Here is a 17,421-nt window from a genome sequence, read left to right on the forward strand (position 1 = left end):
CTGGGAAGTGTGCAGGGACCAATTCACACGGCTGTGAGAGATGCTAACGCCTTCTCCAGCCCTGCCGGGGCGCACCGGCCGGCACCGCCGCTCTGCCGGGCTGGGCTGCGCTGCTGGGGACAGCGGGGACTTGACCTTCCAGCGCCGGGACCCTGAGCCTCCAGCCCTGACACCCAGCGGTGTCTCCCCACCTCCCCCACCCTCCACACAGCCCCCAGCCCCGGGGACAGGGGTTCCGGGGGTGCCCCCAGCTCCAAGTACCCACCTCGGGGGCCAGCCAGGCTGGGGCGCTGGTGGTGGCACCATGTCATCCCTTCCCAGGTGATGTCCCCTCACCTGGCCCTGCTGCCTTGGTCTTCCTGACCCTGTGGGATGCAGCCCCGGCTCTCCGAGCTCCTGGTGTGCCCTGGAGAAGCTGGGGGCACAGCCTGAGCATTTGTGGGGACCCAGTGGGTTGTACCCCTCACCACCCCCACCCCGCATGGAACTGAGGGTCCCCATGCAAATTGCAGACCCGTGTCAGGGTCCCTGAGGCAGGGGCAGCACCGTGCTGGGGTGCTGAGCCCAGTAGGATGCTCCAGAGCGGGGGACCCTGCCAGGACCTGCCACTACCGACTGCCTGAGGAGGGCTGTGGCCAGCTGTGGCCAGCTGTGGCCAGCAGCACCAACAGGAAGCCCTGCAGCCAAGCCCCATCCCTGTGCCCTCTCCACACACACCCCCCCCATGGCCCCATGCCCACACTCCATCAATGGGGCTGGAGGGATGTGGGGTGACCCCATCTCCCCCGAGGAGTGGAGGGCTGTGGGCTCTGCCCTGGGGGGGCTTTGACCCCAGGGCCAGTGCTGTCACAGCCCAGCCGCGCTCCAGCACTTGTCTAAACACAGAGGGAGGTGGGAAGCGGCCGCCCAGCGGGGCCGCAGAACTCATTACCCGGGAGCTCATCAGCTAATGAGACCCAGGAGGGGGTCTGGGAATGGGGGGAGTGGGGCTGGGGGGCGTGCAGGGATGGGGCTGTGCCCCAGGCTGTGCTGTTGGGTGCAGGACACCCCACTGAGCACCCCACCACGCTCCCGGGGCCAGGCGGGACCCCCACTGCAGCCCCCAGCCCCGGAGATGGGCTCTGGGCCGGCGTCGGATGTTTGTGCACCCAGAGATTTTGTTTGAGACGTTGGTGCTGCGGGTGCGGGTGGGCACCGGCGCCCCCAGACCTTGGTCGGGGCAGCGGCACCCCACTTCCTCCAGCGAGCAGGGATTAACAGCAATTAACTCCAGCACTTTGGTGCCATGTCTGCAACATCGGGGGGAGACGATGGCCGGGTCAGATGCCGGTACCTAATGGGGTGCATGACTGGAGCGGGGCTTGGCCAGGGGCGATGGCTTGGGGTGCAGGGGGCTCTGGGCAGCACCAGGGCTGGGTGCCATGGCGTGCACGATGGCAGGACGGGACTGTGGCAAGGACCAGGTCCCCAGAGCCCCTGCGACACCCCTCAACGCGGGTCGGAAACACTGGAGATCCCCCTCCCTGCGAGGCCGGGGCACCAGGGGCTGCCCCGGGGCTGAGCGCTGTGCCCAGCTCCGGCAGCGTGGCGGGGGGACGGCCGGGGCGCTGGGCCGGCGGTGGGCGATACGCAGGGTTTATCTCACCTCCTCCCCATCACGGCATCACCCAGGAAAACTGAACCAGCTGCGTGTGACCACCCCGACACACGCGCTGGTGAGCAATGGGACCGGTGAGTAATGGGGCTGGCGAGCAGTGGGGCGCCTGCTCACCCACCCCGTCGCCTGCACTTCCTCAGGGAAGGGCTGGCCCTGCGCCCGACTGCTGGCCCTGTGCCCCACAGCAAGCTCTGTGCCCCACAGCTGGCCCTGTGACCAACTCTGCACCCCACTGCTGGCCCTATGCCCAGATCTGTGCCCCACAGCAAGCTCTGTGCCCCCCTTCTGGCCCTTTGCCCAGCTCTGTGTCCCATACCCAGCTCTGTGACTGATACCTGATTTTGGGGAAGCCTGTGCCCACACAGTATGGGGGGGGTCCCATGCCCCCCGCCGTACCCCCGGGGCTGTCACGTACCCCAAGGCACCGCGGGGCCGCGCTGCCGGGGGGGCCGTGCCGGGGCCGGGGGTGTTGCTGCGGCCCCCCCGCCCGCTCCCTGATGGATTTTCCTTCCCGCGGCGGGGCCGGGTTTCCCTGGAAACCTTCGCACCCGCCGGCACCGACACCTGTGGGGCCTGGGAACGCGGCGGGGGGGCCCCTCCCAGCCCCGCCCCGCCCGACCCGGCCCCCCCGTGGGGGTCCCCGCGCCCGGGCCGCCCCTCGGCGGCACCCGACGGCAGCGGGCAGCGGCCGCGGCTCCGCGCCGGGCACCGCGGGCGGCCGGGCTCATTAGGGACAGCGTGTGAAACGCCATTAGCGGGGGCTGCGGGGGACCTGCCCCCGGAGGGCGGGCCGTGTGTGCCCCCCCGGCACCGGGCCAGGGGGTCGGTGCCCCACAGAGCCACGCTGGGCACCGGGGCTGCCCAGCTGGGGCCACGCTGCGTGGTGGGGGACGTGGAGACCCAGACCTGGCACTGCTGCAGCTCACAGCCCACTGCAGACCCCCATATGCAGACCCCCATATGCAGACCCCACTGCAGACCCCACTGCAGATCCCTATGCAGACCCCACTGCAGACCCCCGTATGCAGACCCCACTGCAGATCCCTATGCAGACCCCACTGCAGACCCCACTGCAGACTCCTACGCAGACCCCACTTCAGACCCCACTGCAGACCCCATGGCAGACCTCCACTGCAACCCCATTGCAGCCCCCGCGCAGGGCCCAAGCCCCATCCTGAGGGCAGTGCTGGGGGCAAGGGCTGCTGGGGGATTTGGGGGGTGGGCAGCACAGAGCAGCCTCACACCGCCGGGGTAAAATTCGTCACCCGCGTGTTCAAAGCCGGCTGCCCTGGGCCCCCCCGGCCTTTGAAGTGCTGCTGGTGCCGGCCACGAAGGTGCCACTTCACACCTCCGGCCCCGCATAAAGCCAGGGCGGCCGGGGGACACCGGCACTCGGCCCCACAGCCATGGCCCACTCGGCAGCCCCCGGCCTCCCGCTCCCCACCACGGCCCTGCTGCAGGACTGGGGCTGCCACAGACCCCCGGACCCCGAGGGCTACAGCAGCAGCTCGCCCGCACCCTCGCCCGACTCCTGTGGCCTCTCGTCCCCCGCCGCCGCCCGGGGACCCTGCCGCGGCCCCCCCACCCCTCGCCTGCGGGGCGGCCCCGGGGGCAGGAAGGGGGTGCGGGGCACGGGGGGCCCGCGTCAGAGCGCCAGCGAGCGGGAGAAGCTGCGGATGCGGCGGCTGGCGCAGGCGCTGCGGCGGCTGCGGCACTACCTGCCGCCCGCCCTGGTGCCCGCCGGGCAGAGCCTGACCAAGATCGAGACCCTGCGCCTCGCCATCCGCTACATCGCCCACCTCTCGGCCCTGCTGGGGCTCAGCCAGGAGGCGCTGGCCCGGCGGCGGGGGGCGGCCCCCCACCACTGCCCCCTCTGCCCCCAGGGACTGGGGTGCTGCCAGACCCCCGACCCCCGCCTGCATCCACCAGCCGATGCTTCACCTGCCGGCACTGTGGGCTGGGGGTCCCCTCCCATGGTGGGGACCCCCCCGGAGCTTCACGGGGCTCCCGGTATGGGGAGGGGGGCCTGGGGGTCACCGCCCTGTGGCTCTGCTGCGGGGACCCCCCCAGAGATGCTTGGGGTTCCGGAAATGGGCATGGAGGCCTGGGGGTCTCCCCCCTACATCCCTGTGGGGGGGACCCCCCCGGAGCTGCATGGGGCTGTTGCCTCCAACGCGTCTTCCTGGCTGCCCCCTCCTCGCTGCGCAGGGGCAGGGGCCCCCCCAGACCTCCCCGGTGACCCCCTCCTGGATGCGGGGATGATGCTGCCGGAGTTCATGGACGCAGGGACAGTCACGCAGGTACGTGTAGGGAGTGGGGTGAGCCCCGGTGGTCCCCAGCATGGGGTGGGCATGGGGCAGTGGGGGCACTGGTTTTGGGGTAAGAACAGCCTTGTCTGGGGGAGGGAATGGGGAGGTGTCTCCCCTCCTCCCTGCAGTGGGTGCGAGTGGGTCCCTCAGCCTCCCTGGTGCCACCCTGCCTCGTGTGTGTTGGGATCCCATCAGCTGGGCCTCGGTCCTGCTCATCCGTGACGGGATCTCTCCTGGTGGGTGGGCTCTGCCAGCCCCTGTTCCCGCCCCCCCCCCCCCCGACACTCCAGCCCTGCCCTGGACCCCTGCCCTGGCCGATCACCCTCTCACCCACCCTCTGCTCCCCCCAGGACCTCTCCACGGACCTGCTCTCTCTCCTGGAGGCTCTTCTCCCGCCGCAGCCCCAGGACTGACCCGGACGAGCCCCCGGCTCCCCATGGCCCCACCACGTGCCGTCCGGATGCCTGCAGCTCGGGGGACACGTGTGTGTCCCCCGGGACAGCTGGGAGGTGGGGGGGATGAGCTGTCTTGCCCCTCGTGTGAGCCCGCAGCTCTGCTGGACGCGCCGGGGTGGCCGCCGCTGTACATAAATAAACCCTTGTGCCCCTCCGTGTGTCACCAAGTGGGGTTCCCGCGGCAGGAGCTGGGCATGGGATGGGGGGCAGTGTGCCCGGGACCCCCCTGTCAGCTCTGGGAGTGGGTCTGGGGGTGGGAGAGGGTGGCTGAGCTGGTGAAAGGCCCGCTCTGCAGCCGGGGAGGCCATGGGCACCCCCCCAGGTGTGGGCAGGGGGTCTGGCATGGGTCTGGTGCCCCTGTGCTGGGCTGGAGGCGCTGGGGACCCTGACACACAGCTGGGTCCCGGGGGTCTGGGCCTCTGGGAGAGTAATTGCAGGGAGGCGCTGGGAGAGACACCCCCTGCCCCGGGGCCTGTCCCCTGGCCAGGGGGGGGTCACCCGCACCCTCCGGATCCGGCCCTGGGGCTCGGTGTGAGCTGAGCATCACTGCCCCCCCCGTGCCGCTGCCCCACAGCGCAGGGGTAAATGTGGGTATTTGGGGTCCAGCAGTAGGGAGAAGTGTGGGGCTGGGGTGACCCCATGGGGCTGGAGACCCCGCAGGAGGAGGGGAGTGCGGGGGGTGCTGTAGACAGGCCCCTCTGCCCCCCAGCCCCCTCGGCGGCTCCCTGTGGGGCACGGGGGCTGTGGCTGGCCGGGGTCTGGGGAGTCCATTAGAGGGGCCGTGGTGGGGCCTGACGGCCGGGTGCGAATGCGCTGGGGGGGGGGCCCTTCTCCACCCACCCCGGGGGCCCTGGGGCAGGGGGTCTGCAGGGCTAATGAGCCCCACTTATCTGTGAAATGGCTTGCTAATAATGTTAATTCCCTTTGCCGGGGAGGGGGGGGGTGGGGGGGCAAGCTTTGAGATGCAAAATAGGTCTCCTGCCCACCCCTGGGCTGCAGATCCCCTCCTCCAACCTTCCAGCCAGGGCTCAAGGGACTCGGGGACACACCGTGGCCGTGGGGACGTGCTGCAGCTGTGGGGACAGCCACCGCCTGGGGGAGCAGCTGGGAGAAGGGACCTGTGGGTCTCTGGGCCCCCCCAAATGAGGCACCCCAAAGCGAGGAGCCTTGTGCACCCCGATCCCTGGCTCTAGGGAGGGCAGGGGCACCCACCCGGGCTGGGGGGTCCCTCCCATGGCTGCTGGGCATCTCCCTCTGCCCACTCCCTTGGCCCCGCTGCCGTGGGCACTTACCACCCTGCCCGGGCTGGGGGCTCATCCAGGTGGGTTTCCTGGGGCAGGCAGCCCCCCACAAGGTGCCGAGCAGGGCCCATGCCAGCCCCATGCCACCGGGATGGGATTTGGGATGCGGGCAGGGGGGGCATGGAGCTGCCTGGGGGGGTGGGGTCGCAGAGGGGCTCATCCCTCGGGGCAGAGCCATGTGTGCATTGACAGGAGCGTGCACTGGCGTGCCCGTGTGTCTGTGCACACTCACGTGTTTGTGGGTGGGGGGGTGGTGTGGGGTGAAGGACCGAGCCGTTCCCAGCGGGCTGGCTACGTCAAGGACCAACCCGAGCCACCAAGGGCATCCCAGGGGCCACCATCTGCGTGTGGCCCAGCAGCAGGAGCGGAGGGGGCCGCCGGCGACAGCAGTACCTGCCCTGCGCCCCCCGCTTCCCACGGCCCCCGCTGGCTCGTGGCCGCCGGGCACAGCGTGGGTGCGGGAGCCCTTGGCACAGAGAGCCAGCAGCGTGTGAGCAGTGGCCCCGACGTGGCCCAGGTGGGTGGCCCTGGGCAGGACACCATGGCTGGAGGTGAGGTGGGAGGGGGAACGGGGTGCCTGATCCCTGGAGGGGCGTCCGGCATTGGGCTGGGAGGGTCTCCGGCCCCGTGCAGGACCAGGAGGGATGCCCCGGGGTGGAAGATGGATGGGTGGCAGGGGTGGCCTGGGGGAGGCGGCGGGTTGGGGTCAGCTGAGACTGTCTCCTGCTTGGTGCCAAGGACCCCCATAGCTCTATGGGGCGTGGGGGGGCTCTGGGGGCTCCGGAGGAGCAGTGCGGATGCAGGGAGCAGCTGAAGGTGGGAACACAGTGGGATGGGGTGGGGGTTGTGGTGGAGGGCTCCAGGGAACAGGACCCTCTACACTGAGGGTGACCTGTCCCCCTGAGCACCGCCCCCCCAGAGCCCCCGGGTCACGCTGCCGCTGCCCATCTGCCTGTTGCGGCAGGAAGGGGCCGTCTGGACCCAGACCCTGCAGTGGGGAACGCCAGCACAGACTCCCCCAGCAGCCTGTCCTCCCCCGAGCGGGGCTGTGCCTGGACCCCCCAGGCCGAGGGGGGTGAGGAGCCCCTGCAGCTGCCCACCTTCTCCCCCGCCGCCCAGGCCCGCGTGGCCATCACCTTCCTCCTCTTCGCCCTCTCGGCCGGCGGCAACCTGGCAGTGCTGTGGGCGGCGGGGGGCCGGCGGGGGGGCCAGCGGGGGGGCCGGCGCTCCCACATCCGCCTGCTGCTGCTGCACCTGGCGGCCGCCGACCTGCTGGTGACGGTGGCCGTGATGCCACTGGATGCCATCTGGAACATCACGCTGCAGTGGCGGGGGGGCGACCTGGCCTGCCGCCTCCTCATGTACCTGCGGCTGCTGGCCATGTACGCCTCCGCCTTCGTCACCGTCGTCATCAGCCTGGACCGGCAAGCAGCCATCCTGCGCCCGCTGGCCATCGCCCGTGCCCGCAGGAGGAACCGCATCATGCTCTACATTGCCTGGCTCCTCAGCGCTGGGCTCTCAGTGCCACAGGTACCATCCCTGGGGCTCCCCTCCAGCCCCGTGACCCACGGCTGATGCTTGCCCGGCCTGTGTGCCAGCTCCTAGTTTGCCCCCCAGGTTGCCCCCAGGACTAGTGCTGCCACAAGCCCTGTGGGATGGGGATGGAGAAGGCTTGGAGGGAGGCAGCCGAGCCAGGCAGCAAAAGAGGGGCTGTGGCATCGTGCCCCCTCCACCCAGCTCAGGCCCCTCCCCGCTGCGTGCCCCGGCCCCACAGGAGTGGGGAGCGGAGCCAGCGCAGGGGTGACTGCGGGTCCCCCTCCCGCGGGCAGGGTCTGCCCTGTGGCTCCAGTGGTCCCTGGCTCCAGACCCCAGTGCCCTGCCTTGGGGAGGCACAGGGTGCCCCTGGGGAGGGGGCTGCTGTCCCACCTCTGCTCTGCCCCCAGCTCTTCCTCTTCCACACGGTCACCCTCCGGCCCCCGCACAACTTCACCCAGTGCACCACGCGCGGCAGCTTCCCCCAGCCCTGGCACGAGACCTTCTACAACATGGTGGGCTTCGCCTGCCTCTTCCTCCTGCCGCTGCTCATCATGGTCTGCTGCTACACACGCATCCTCCTGGAGATCTCCCGGCGCATGGGCTCCAGCCTCTGTGAGTGCCCGGCCACCCCGCTGCCATGTCCCCCCACCCTGGGGGCTTTGGGGATGGAGGGAGCTGAGGGGAGCCCCGGCTGAGGCTGTGCGGGGACCCCCCTAGCCCTCCCTCAGGGCATGGGGTCCCTGTCCCACTGTCCCAGCCAGGCTGCTAAGTGTCCCCCACTCACGGGCTGTTGTCCCCCCGCAAGTCTCCTCCCGGGACGCGTCGCTGCGGTGCTCCAGGAACAACATCCCGCGGGCACGGCTGCGCATGCTGAAGATGAGCCTGGTCATCGTCTCCTCCTTCATCCTCTGCTGGACCCCCTACTACCTGCTGGGGCTCTGGCACTGGTTCTGCCCGCGGGCTGTGGAGAAGAGGGTCTCACCAGCCCTCGCCCACATCCTCTTCATCTTCGGCCTCTTCAATGCCTGCCTGGACCCCATCACCTACGGGCTCTTCACCATCCCCTTCCGGAGGGGCTGGGGCTGCCCCTGCGGGCACGGCCATGAGCCACAGCCGCCCTCCCCGGCCACTGGCTCCTTCCGCTGCTCGGCCTCCTCCCTGCCGCCCAAGCAGGGGGTCCCGGGGGTGCGGGGTCCTGCTGGGGCCGCTTCCTGCCAGAGCAGCTCCCTGTGAGCACCCCCGGGGTGTTCGGCAGGCACCGGGGCTGCGGGCGGGAGGGGACCGGTGGCAGGACAGCGAGGGCAGGATGGGCTTGGAGGGGGGACAGGGTCACTGCTGCTCTTTTCCCACACCCCAAAATGCCTCTGTGGGCTGTGGGGCTGGTGCGGCCCCCCTCCCCCAGTCCCCTCTCCCCTCTCTGTGCCTGCCCTGAGGCTGGGGCAGAGCCTGGCACAGCAATAAACTGTCCCGCAGCCCCCTCCTGTCCTGCCTGTGTCCCCAGCCGTGAGCTGGGTGGGGGTCCCCAGGGCCAGCGCTGCTGGGGACAGGCTGGGTGGGAGCCCCAACCTGCTGGCCTCAGGGGTGGCTGGTTCCAAGCTGGTCCTGGCTACTCCCATCTCTGCCATGGGGGGGTGTCCCAGGGCCCCCAGGGAGGGGGGTAATTCTGAAGGCATCCCACACATCGGCCAGGGCTGGGTGGCTGCTGGGGCTGGTTGCCCCCGTGGGGCTCCTGGCCCTGGCGGGGCGTGGGGCTGGTCCCCGCTGGCAGTGGCCCCAGGGCTCTGCGCCAAACGGGAGCTCTTGGCTCCCGATGAAGGTCGTTGCGAGGCACCGGGGCACGGCTGCTCCCGGCTGCATGGAAACTGCCCCAAGGCCAGCACTGCCACCGGAGCTGGCACGGCCCCTGGGAGCGGGAGAGATGGGGAGGGGGCTGCAGCAGTGCCTGGGCCCCTCGGTCTCCCCCTGCTCCTCGGAGCAGCCGGTCTGAGCCCTCCCCGTGGCACCGGGGGAAATCGCCCTGGCGCCCCCCTGTCCCCCAGGAGGGGGTTATGGGCAGAGCTGGGGTGTGATGGAGCCAGGACTGAGCCAAGAGGCATCTGCCCGGTGCTCCCCACTTTGCTGCCGTGGATCGCTGGGCTCCATCACCCCCCTCAGCCCCTGCGGCCAGCTAGGACCTGGGGGGTTGCCCGTAGCCCCACAGTGTGGCCTCGTGCTCGAGCTGGCTGTGTCCTGGGGGGACCGGGAGAGCTGCTCCTGCCACCGGGCTCTCCCTGGCTCTGGCATTTGCTCCGGTGCCGGATCACGCTCTGCCAGTGCCTGGCAGGGCTGCGGGCGGGGGGGTGTGGGTGGAGGGCAGTGGCAGCTGCCTGTACCACATCTCCTCCTGACAGGGGTCTGCCAAGGGGTGGTGGGGGGGGAGATGGACATCACCCCGGTGGGTGCCGAGCCTGTTGGCAGAGTGCTGGGGGGGTCCAGTGCCTGATCAGGCAGGAACAGGCAGGGCCTGTTGCAGGCAGGGACAGCCAGCTCGGCAGCGGCCGTGGCCACATCTGGGTGTCCCCAGGTGTCCCCAGGCCACCCCTGGAGTGGTGCCCAATAACGGCAGCGCAAGCCACAGTCGCAGGGGTTTATTACGCAGTGGCAAAGTCAAATGGCAGCGGAGCTGTTCCGGCTCCAGAGGGGGGCGGCCAGTGCTCTGCTCTCCCCAGGGCTCTCACACAGGGGGGGTCTCTTGTTTTGGGGGGCTCCAGGCTGCAGTCCCAGGGGCACGGGGGGTCCTTGCTTGCTGCTGGGGCGGGGATGGGGCTTCCTCAGCATGGGATGAGTCTGCTGGGCACAGGGGGACACACTGGGGATGGGACTCCCCAGCAGGTAGGATGAAACTGCCACCTTGTACAGGGCATGATGCCAGCTCCCCGGGGCCTGGGAAACGCTTCGCCGGGGGGCTGGGGGCTGGCAAAGCAAAGGAAATCACCCAGCAAAAAGCTCCCGCTGAAGCCTCGCCTCCGTATTTGAGCCAACGGCTCCCGGGATGCCGCTGCTGGCTTTGTCCCCTGCCCTGCCCACCCCGGGGAGAAAAGAGGAGCTGTGCTCACCCCCCCTCTGCCCGCGGGCACAGAGCTGGCAACTAAATCTGGGCACTTGGCTGGGTGCAGGAGTGCTCGGGAGGTGGCCGCCGGGGGGGACAGCATTGCCCCATCCACTTGCTGGCCCGGGCAGAGCTCCTGGGTGAGAGCGGGCAGCACGTGGCCTTGCTGGATGCCCGGTGGTACCTCGCAGTCACATCGGGCTCGCAAGGTGCCCCAGCCGTCGGACAAGGGCCCAGGTGGAGATGGCAAGTGGGGACAGAGTGGCCAGGAGAGGGGACAGGGCCACAAGGCAGCCAAAGGTGAAGGAGGTGACACTGGGGGTATTGGCTGGGGGATGCCCGTGCTTGGGTGACCATTTTCCACCGGGCTCAGCAGCGTCACATCATCCCCTGCTCCCCTCCGGCCGCCTCCCCGCGGCAGCACCTTGTGAAAAACAGAGGGCGAGCGTGACCCAGGTGGACGCTGCACACCCGCCTCCCCCCCGCCGTCCGGGCACCCAAGGGCTGCGGCTCTAGGTGCTGGCCCCGCCACTGCCGGGTCTCTTCTCGGTGAAGAAGCTTTTGAGCAGCATCACTTGCCCCACACTGACCACAAAGAGGATGAGGGTTTCCCCGACCGACCAGTACGAGACCCGGCCGTTGAGGTCCTCGGCTCTGCTCCGGTCCTGCGCTTCCCGCAGGCGGTAGTGAGTCTGGGAGTCGATCACCGTGTTCAGGGCCTCGTGGATGGTGACGCAGGCGGACTCCATCTGGGGGGACAAGCGTGCTCCGTCACTCCTGATGCGGCACAGCTCGGGCCCGGTGGCAGTGGCCAAGGAAGCTGGGGACTGTGCTGGGGCACCCGAGGGCAGGGCAGCAGTGCTCTGTGCTGGGGGTCTCTGCCAGCCCCCACCCCAGAGCGGTTCTGCTCAAGGGGGCAATGCTGGCGGGTGGAGGGAGCCTGCGGGGAGCCCCTGGGAGCCCAGCTGAGGGGCTGGGGGCCAAGGGCAGGGTCTGGGTCCCAGCCCAGGGCTCACACCAAGGGATGGAAAAGCTCTGCTGCTCTTCCCTTGTGCGGGATGGAAGCGGGGTGCTCAGGCTGGGGGAGGTTCAGACCCAGAGCAGCGCCCCCCCCGTCCCTCTCTGCCTGCGCCGTTGGGAGCAGGACGTGGCTGCCCACGGCGGGGGGGTTGGCTGGCGGTTGGCACTTCTGCATTTGGCGGAGGAGCCCCCAACCGCCATCCTGTGGGGCCGTTTGGCCACAAGCTGGGGCTGCAGCAGCACCGTCCCCCCCTGGCAGCGTGCGGGGACCCACCTGCGTGAGGGCAGTGACGCGGTTGCTCATGTCGGGCAGGATGGGCGGCTCGTCGCCCACCTGGAAGTCAAAGTAGACGGTTTTGTGGGAGAAGGTGGAGAATTCATTGCTGAAGCAGAAGGTGTAGACGCCCTGGAGCTCGGTGCGGTGCGGGAAGCTGTCGTACTGCTTCTTGGTCTCCTTGTAGATCGTCCTGCCATTGGGGTCCTCCACGAAGCAGTCCACGTCATAGTGTCCCCCCGTGATCACCTGCGCGAGGAGACGCAGGTGGCACCTGCTGAACTACGTGGCAAGAGCCTCCTGCCCCGCGGGGAGCAGCTCTGCCCGGCCCCATGCCTGTGTGCTCAGCCGTGCCCACAGCGAGCGGGCACCGTGCCCATGGCTGCCCGCCACGGGATGGGGGCCCCAGCTGGGCGGCCCAGGGGAAGCTGTGCCCCATGGTACCTGCAGCTCAGGTGGGGTGCGTGGACAGGGGGACAGCCCTGATGGTTGGATCAGGGGCTCCCGTGGCCACATCCCAGTACTGGCTCTGAGGCGGGCGGGGGGCTAGGGCTGGGAATGTCTCCCGGTGCAGCATGGGGGGAACTGGGGGGTGCAGGGGAGAGGTGCAGCTGCAGCCTTGCCTGGGGCGCTGTGGGGCACGGCAGGGGCACAGGCAGGGGGTATGGGTGGGGGAACACGGGCAGGGGCACTGCTGGGGGAACACAGGTAGGGGTACGGGGTTGGGGGAAACATGGGCAGGGGCAGGGGGCTGGGGGTACAGATGGGGGAACATGGGCAGGGGGTAGAGGTGGGGGAACATGTGGGGGAACACAGGCAGGGATAGAGGGCTGGGGGTACACATGGGGGAACATGGGCAGGGGGTACAGGTGGGGGAACATGGGCAGGGGTAGGGGGCTGGGAGTCCCAGTGTAGGAACATGGACAGGGGCGTGGGACTGGGGGCACAGGTCTGGCAACATGGGTAGGGATGTGGGGCTGGGGGTACAGGTGGGGGAACATGGTTGGGGGAACATGGGCGGGGGAACAGGTCGGGGAACATGGGCATGGGCAGGGGTTGGGGGCACAGCGGGGGGGAACACGGGCAGGGGCCCGGGGCACGGGCAGAGGGCGATGGGCACAAGCAGGGCCCGGGGTGCGGGCAGGGCAGTACCTGGTAGTCCAGCGTGAACTTGGTGCCGCGCTCCAGCTCCTGGTGGAAGCACTGCCGGTCGCTGTCGGGCAGCTCGAAGGTCAGCTCGGTGCCACCGGCCCCGCACAGCAGCAGGGCCAGCACCACCGCCCGCATCCCGGCCCGCATCCCGCCGCTCCCGGCCCGCATCCCCCCCCGCATCCCGCCGCTCCCGCCCCGCCCCGCCCCGCCTGACGTGGCGCCCGCCCGGCACCGGCACCGGCGGCGCTTCCGCTGGGGGAGGCCCCGGGGGCGGCACCTCCTCCCGCCCCCGGCACCGGGCACCCCCCCGGCAGCGGGAGCCGAGCGCGGCCGGGACCCCGCACTGCGGGGCTCAGTCCCACGCCGAGCCCTTCATTAACGCCGCCGTGATCTAAAATCTCTGCGCCGTTCCGTGACATCATCACCCGCACGCGCTCGGGGGCGAGGAACGGGCTGAAAGAGCCCCGCGGAGAAGCCCCTTCCCCGCCCTGACGTGCGGGACGCGGCGAGCCCCCGAGAGGTGACCCGCGTCCGGCGGGCACCCCCTCTCCCCTCTCCCGCGGCGGGATAAAGGCCTCAAACGCGGCTTGAAAAACACACGCAGAATATCGGGATGTTTAGAAGTGAATGGAAAAGGTGAACTACAGGATTTAAAATTCCACGCTCCAAAATATAAGACAAACGTCACTGTTATAGGGAAAATATGCCTGAAATTCAATCTATAAGACAATTTACCTACAGAAAGTATAAACTTTAAGGCTGTAAAAATATAAACCCACCTTTACTCTAAATAGTGTATTTGAATCTAAAATGCACTTTCAGAGAACATTCCTGGGCAGTTGCCACCGAACAGCGATGCCGCTTTGTGCGGGAACCGTGCGAAACTCTGCCACAGCCCGGAGAAAGAGGGCGAATGCCCTGGGCAAGGAGCCGGGGGGTCGCCAGCAGCTCCGGGGGGATGGACGGAAGCGTGTGTGGGGCTGACGGAGGCGAGGGCAGACCCCGACAGCGGGGGGACGCTGCTGCCGGCTCCGTGCGGTGGGGTTGGCCGAGATGGATGGCAGCTCGGGGCGCATCCAGCCCCCGGTCCCAACCGTGGGGTGAGGAGTGCTCCCCACCGGCAGCCGGTGCCCGGCTGGGGCTGGGGCCATGGGGGTGGACCTGTGGCTGCCCCCTCATCCTGCCTGCAGCCACCGGCCCCGCTCAGCTCCGCTTCGGCCCCAAAGGATGGTCGCCGCAGCGGGGTCAGCAGGAGAGGGGTGTCCTGGCTGCGGTGCTGCCCCTGTGGCTCTCCTCCGCTGGGACCAGCCCCCGACGCTCACCATGTGCCATCCTTGGCAACCTGACATCCTTGCTCCCCTACCCCTGGCACCTAGGCATCCTTACTCCCCCATCCCTGGCAGAACTTCCCACACAGACAGGAATTGCGGACAGGAATTTGGTGCTCGGAGTTGCTCAGTGGGGTGGGAAATGCAGAGACAGAGAGAAACCCCTTTCCCGACCCACTGAAGGCAGCCGGTGGCAGCAGTAACGGGTTTGTCTCAGCCTCTGGAGTTTCAAGGTGCTTGGGAATCTCTGAGGTGGAGAATTGTCTCCCTCCACAGCAGGGCGAGGGTACCCACACATTCAGTTGTTAGTGGGGGTGGTGGTGGGGTGTGTTTCTGCTCTTCCAACCCCCTGCAGCATTAAGCTCCTTTCCTTCCTGGTAGGCACTTCACAAGCACATCAGTCCCACGGCTCCCTGGCCTGGGGCTCCGCGCAGGTTTCTGTGTCAGGACCAGCGGGGGGGGAAGAAAAGCGGATTGTGAATAGTGAGGAATTAGTGACCTGCGGGCAGGAGCCCTAGTGCGAGGCGTGATGATCTCCCGCGGTCTGGGATTGATCTCTCAGGGAGTTGCTCCTGGGGAAAGGTCCAGAAACGAATGAAGAATTCGAGAGACTCCGACTGTTTGGGCTGGATGCCTGGGCTCTCCCTACGGCTCTGGCAAGTGGGAGCAGGAACCCCCCCGATTCACCCCCTGGGCACAGGTCTGACCCTCGCGGCCGCCAGTGCTTCCCCGGGGCTGAGCCACCGCTCTGCGTGGGAACCATCACGTTTCTGCAGGGACAGCGCGGGTTTGGTGACCCTCCTGGGAAGCAAACGGTGACATGGCTACTGGGCCACTACCTCCTCGAAGTCGGAGAGCTGCCGCATCTGCTCCGCTTGCATGGAGTGTCTCCGGAGAAGCTTCCTCTTGGCTCTCAAGTCACCCCGCCTGGGTGAGCTGGGAGCCACGGGTACCAGGGACTTGAGGCCAGCGGCAAGCGGAGAGGAGGCTTTGCCGTTGGAGCCGATATCGGGGATCGGGGGGTTGGGGTTGATGTTCAGGGGGGGTAGGTATCCTGGCCTGGTGTGGGAGATGTGGTCCAGCAGCAGGGTCCCGGACCCTCGCCTCTCCAGCAAGCCGGGGGGCCGGCGCCGGCCAGTGGCGGGGGACGTGCCGGCGATGCCGTCCAGGGACTCCCGGGAGCCATCCAGCAAGGCCAGGTGGGACCCGCTGAGCTTCCTCCGCTCCAACGGCACCTTCCCCACCTCGGCCGGGCCGGGGACACCGGGGGGCTGGGGGTCACCCTCGTAGTGCTCGGCTCCCAGCCTCCACCGGTGCAGCGTGTCCATGGCTGTGGCTGGGCTGGCGGCAGCGGAGCAGATGCTCTCCAGCTCCTCGGGGACCGTGCTCCGTCGGGGCAGGCGCTGGTGGGTGGCCTGGCTCTTCTCGTAGGCTGCTTTCCTGGCCAGTGGCCCAGGGGCTGGTGGCGTCCTCAGAGCCTGCTCGTCTACGGGGGGGAAGAGAGAGGGGTCCTTGCTCTTGCTGCTGCCGCTGCGGGCCAGGGGAGCCTTTTTGGAGAGCGAGAGGTCGCCGATGCCCATGATCACCTCATCGTCGGCGCAGACCCACGTATCGTCGCGGTGTGTGGAGGCGGCCAGCACCGAGGGGGCCACTAGCCCCCAGGGCTCTGACCGCAGCCGCTTCAGCTGGGGCAGGCGGGCTCTCCGGGCTGTGCCGGGGGGCTCATCGGCAGCCCTGGCAGAGGGGGTGTCCCCGGGGTGCGACGGGTGCGGGACGGAAACGCTGCTGTCCTTCTCCATGGGGGAAGGTGCCGGCACAGGAGTTTTCAGGTGGGCACTGGAGGGTGCTGTGCACCCCTCGGGGAGGGCCCTCTCCTTGAACTCCAGCGAGGGGGCGACGTTCAGGTACTGCTTGGCCGTCTTGGTGCCAGAGGCCGATTTGTCCATGGTGATGATGATCACCTCCTTCCCTTTGGCCCTGCAGGCGTTCAGGAGGTGCTGCAGCACGTCCTTGTCGTCAGCGTTGATGGCGTGGACCAGGGCGGATGCTCCCGAGTGGTCCTCCAGGCTGGGGTCTGCCCCGTTCTCCAGCAGCAGGGACACCACCTCCCCCCCGGCGCCGCGGATGCAGGCGTGCATGAGGGCCGTTTTCCCAGACTTGTCCTGGATGTTGGGGTCGGCTCTGTTGTCCAGCAGGTACTTCACCATCTTGGCCTTGTTAATGCTCTGCTGGTCGACGTGCTTGGTGATGCAGGCCACCATCAGGGCCGTCTCCCCTTTCTCGTTGCTCTCGTTGATGTAAGCCCCCCCCTCCAGCAGCAGCCGGGTCAGCCGGAGCCTGCCGAGCCACACTGCCTTCAGGAGGGAGTTCCCCCCCACCTCCAGCTCCGTCACCTCATCCATGGCACCGGCCGCTGCTCACTGGTGGGGGGCAAGGACTGGGTGGGCCGGCAGCTGTGGGAGGAACCGTGAAGGAGAGGTGAGGGTCGCTCCTCAGCCCCGGCTCCCACCTTTTCCTGCCTTCCTGGGGGGGGGGTGTTACGCTCGTGGCACCACTCTGCATCCCATCACCCCTCTGACCCCATCCACCCCACCTTGTGGCACTAGGAGCTCCCCCAAATCACCCCCTCTGCCCATGGGCAGCACCACAGCCCCCTGCACACAGGGTCCCCTGCTGCCCCGGGGGGTGCCCGGGGGGTGCCTGGGGTGCAAGGCAGGGGAGCAGCAGCCGGAGCAAAGGCCTGGTCTCCTCGGGGGTGCCCCGGGGAGAAGGGGCTGATCTCTGCCAGCTGGGAGGTGCCTCAGCCCTGCCGCCTCACCACTGTTCTATGACATTGCCCCCCCCCCCAATAATCTCATCTTTAGCATGGACTGTGTCTTTCTCGCCCAGCTGTGGAGCCTCTGGCCCCCCTCTGTTCCAGACATTCCAGAAGACGTGGCTGGCAGGGCCCCGAGAACACCAATTGCCCTTAATTACCCTGAGCAGCCTCAGCTGAGACCCCCTCACCCGCCCGCCCTCTGCCACTGGGCTGGGGGCTCTATGTAAATGCTGGCCCAGCCCCTCAGTGCTGGTTTGAGCTATGGAGGTGCCTGAGGCTCCATCCACCCCTCTTGGGCCAGACTTGTTTGTTGGACTTTCCCCCTTGGCCTGGGACCTGGCGTGCCACCTTGCCTTGGCCTGATAATGGCTGTTGATGGGACCCATCGCTGACTTGTCCCTGTCCTGCTGGTGAGGTCTCACCCCCAGCCTGGTCACCCCCTGCTCAGGGCTCATCTCCCCTTGCTGAGCAGCCCTGGCCACA

The 17,421-nt window shown here is 68.6% G+C and overlaps 4 protein-coding genes across 4 annotated transcripts; 2 read left to right on the plus strand and 2 right to left on the minus strand.

The window, feature by feature from the left end:
* Nucleotides 1-3,063: 3,063 nt before the first annotated feature.
* Nucleotides 3,064-4,379, plus strand: LOC141470480 (uncharacterized). The gene is made up of 2 exons (XM_074156525.1): nt 3,064-3,957; nt 4,317-4,379. The coding sequence occupies exons 1-2, from the start codon at nt 3,064-3,066 to the stop codon at nt 4,377-4,379; spliced, it is 957 nt and encodes a 318-aa protein (XP_074012626.1).
* A 681-nt stretch (nt 4,380-5,060) lies between these two features.
* On the plus strand, nt 5,061-8,491 carry LOC141470054 (gonadotropin-releasing hormone II receptor-like). The gene is made up of 5 exons (XM_074155974.1): nt 5,061-5,091; nt 6,079-6,273; nt 6,687-7,252; nt 7,666-7,870; nt 8,064-8,491. The coding sequence occupies exons 1-5, from the start codon at nt 5,061-5,063 to the stop codon at nt 8,489-8,491; spliced, it is 1,425 nt and encodes a 474-aa protein (XP_074012075.1).
* Nucleotides 8,492-9,870: 1,379 nt separating this feature from the next.
* On the minus strand, nt 9,871-12,972 carry TMED3 (transmembrane p24 trafficking protein 3). Its single transcript, XM_074156204.1, has 3 exons — nt 12,793-12,972; nt 11,641-11,889; nt 9,871-11,095 (listed from the first exon to the last, which is right to left on the minus strand). The coding sequence occupies exons 1-3, from the start codon at nt 12,970-12,972 to the stop codon at nt 10,859-10,861; spliced, it is 666 nt and encodes a 221-aa protein (XP_074012305.1). The 3' UTR covers nt 9,871-10,858.
* Nucleotides 12,973-14,944: 1,972 nt separating this feature from the next.
* ANKRD34C (ankyrin repeat domain 34C) lies at nt 14,945-16,522 on the minus strand. The gene has a single exon (XM_074156423.1). It carries the CDS (start codon nt 16,520-16,522, stop codon nt 14,945-14,947), a length of 1,578 nt encoding a protein of 525 aa, XP_074012524.1.
* Nucleotides 16,523-17,421: the final 899 nt, after the last annotated feature.

This window comes from Numenius arquata, chromosome 11 (genome assembly GCF_964106895.1).
Source record: "Numenius arquata chromosome 11, bNumArq3.hap1.1, whole genome shotgun sequence".
Classification (NCBI taxonomy): domain Eukaryota; kingdom Metazoa; phylum Chordata; class Aves; order Charadriiformes; family Scolopacidae; genus Numenius; species Numenius arquata.

Coding starts and splice junctions, on each gene's coding strand:
- LOC141470480 (XM_074156525.1), top strand. CDS start 3,064: ATGGCCCACTCGGCAGCCCCCGGCCTCCCGCTCCCCACCACGGCCCTG. Junction 3,958..4,316: donor ACGCAGGGACAGTCACGCAG/GTACGTGTAGGG, acceptor TGCTCCCCCCAG/GACCTCTCCACGGACCTGCT.
- LOC141470054 (XM_074155974.1), top strand. CDS start 5,061: ATGGGGCTGGAGACCCCGCAGGAGGAGGGGA. Junction 5,092..6,078: donor GACCCCGCAGGAGGAGGGGA/GTGCGGGGGGTG, acceptor CGTGTGGCCCAG/CAGCAGGAGCGGAGGGGGCC. Junction 7,871..8,063: donor GCGCATGGGCTCCAGCCTCT/GTGAGTGCCCGG, acceptor TCCCCCCGCAAG/TCTCCTCCCGGGACGCGTCG.
- TMED3 (XM_074156204.1), bottom strand. CDS start 12,972: ATGCGGGGGGGGATGCGGGCCGGGAGCGGCGGGATGCGGGCCGGGATG. Junction 11,890..12,792: donor AGTTCACGCTGGACTACCAG/GTACTGCCCTGC, acceptor CTCCTCGCGCAG/GTGATCACGGGGGGACACTA. Junction 11,096..11,640: donor GCGTCACTGCCCTCACGCAG/GTGGGTCCCCGC, acceptor TTGTCCCCCCAG/ATGGAGTCCGCCTGCGTCAC.
- ANKRD34C (XM_074156423.1), bottom strand. CDS start 16,522: ATGGATGAGGTGACGGAGCTGGAGGTGGGGGGGAACTCCCTCCTGAAG.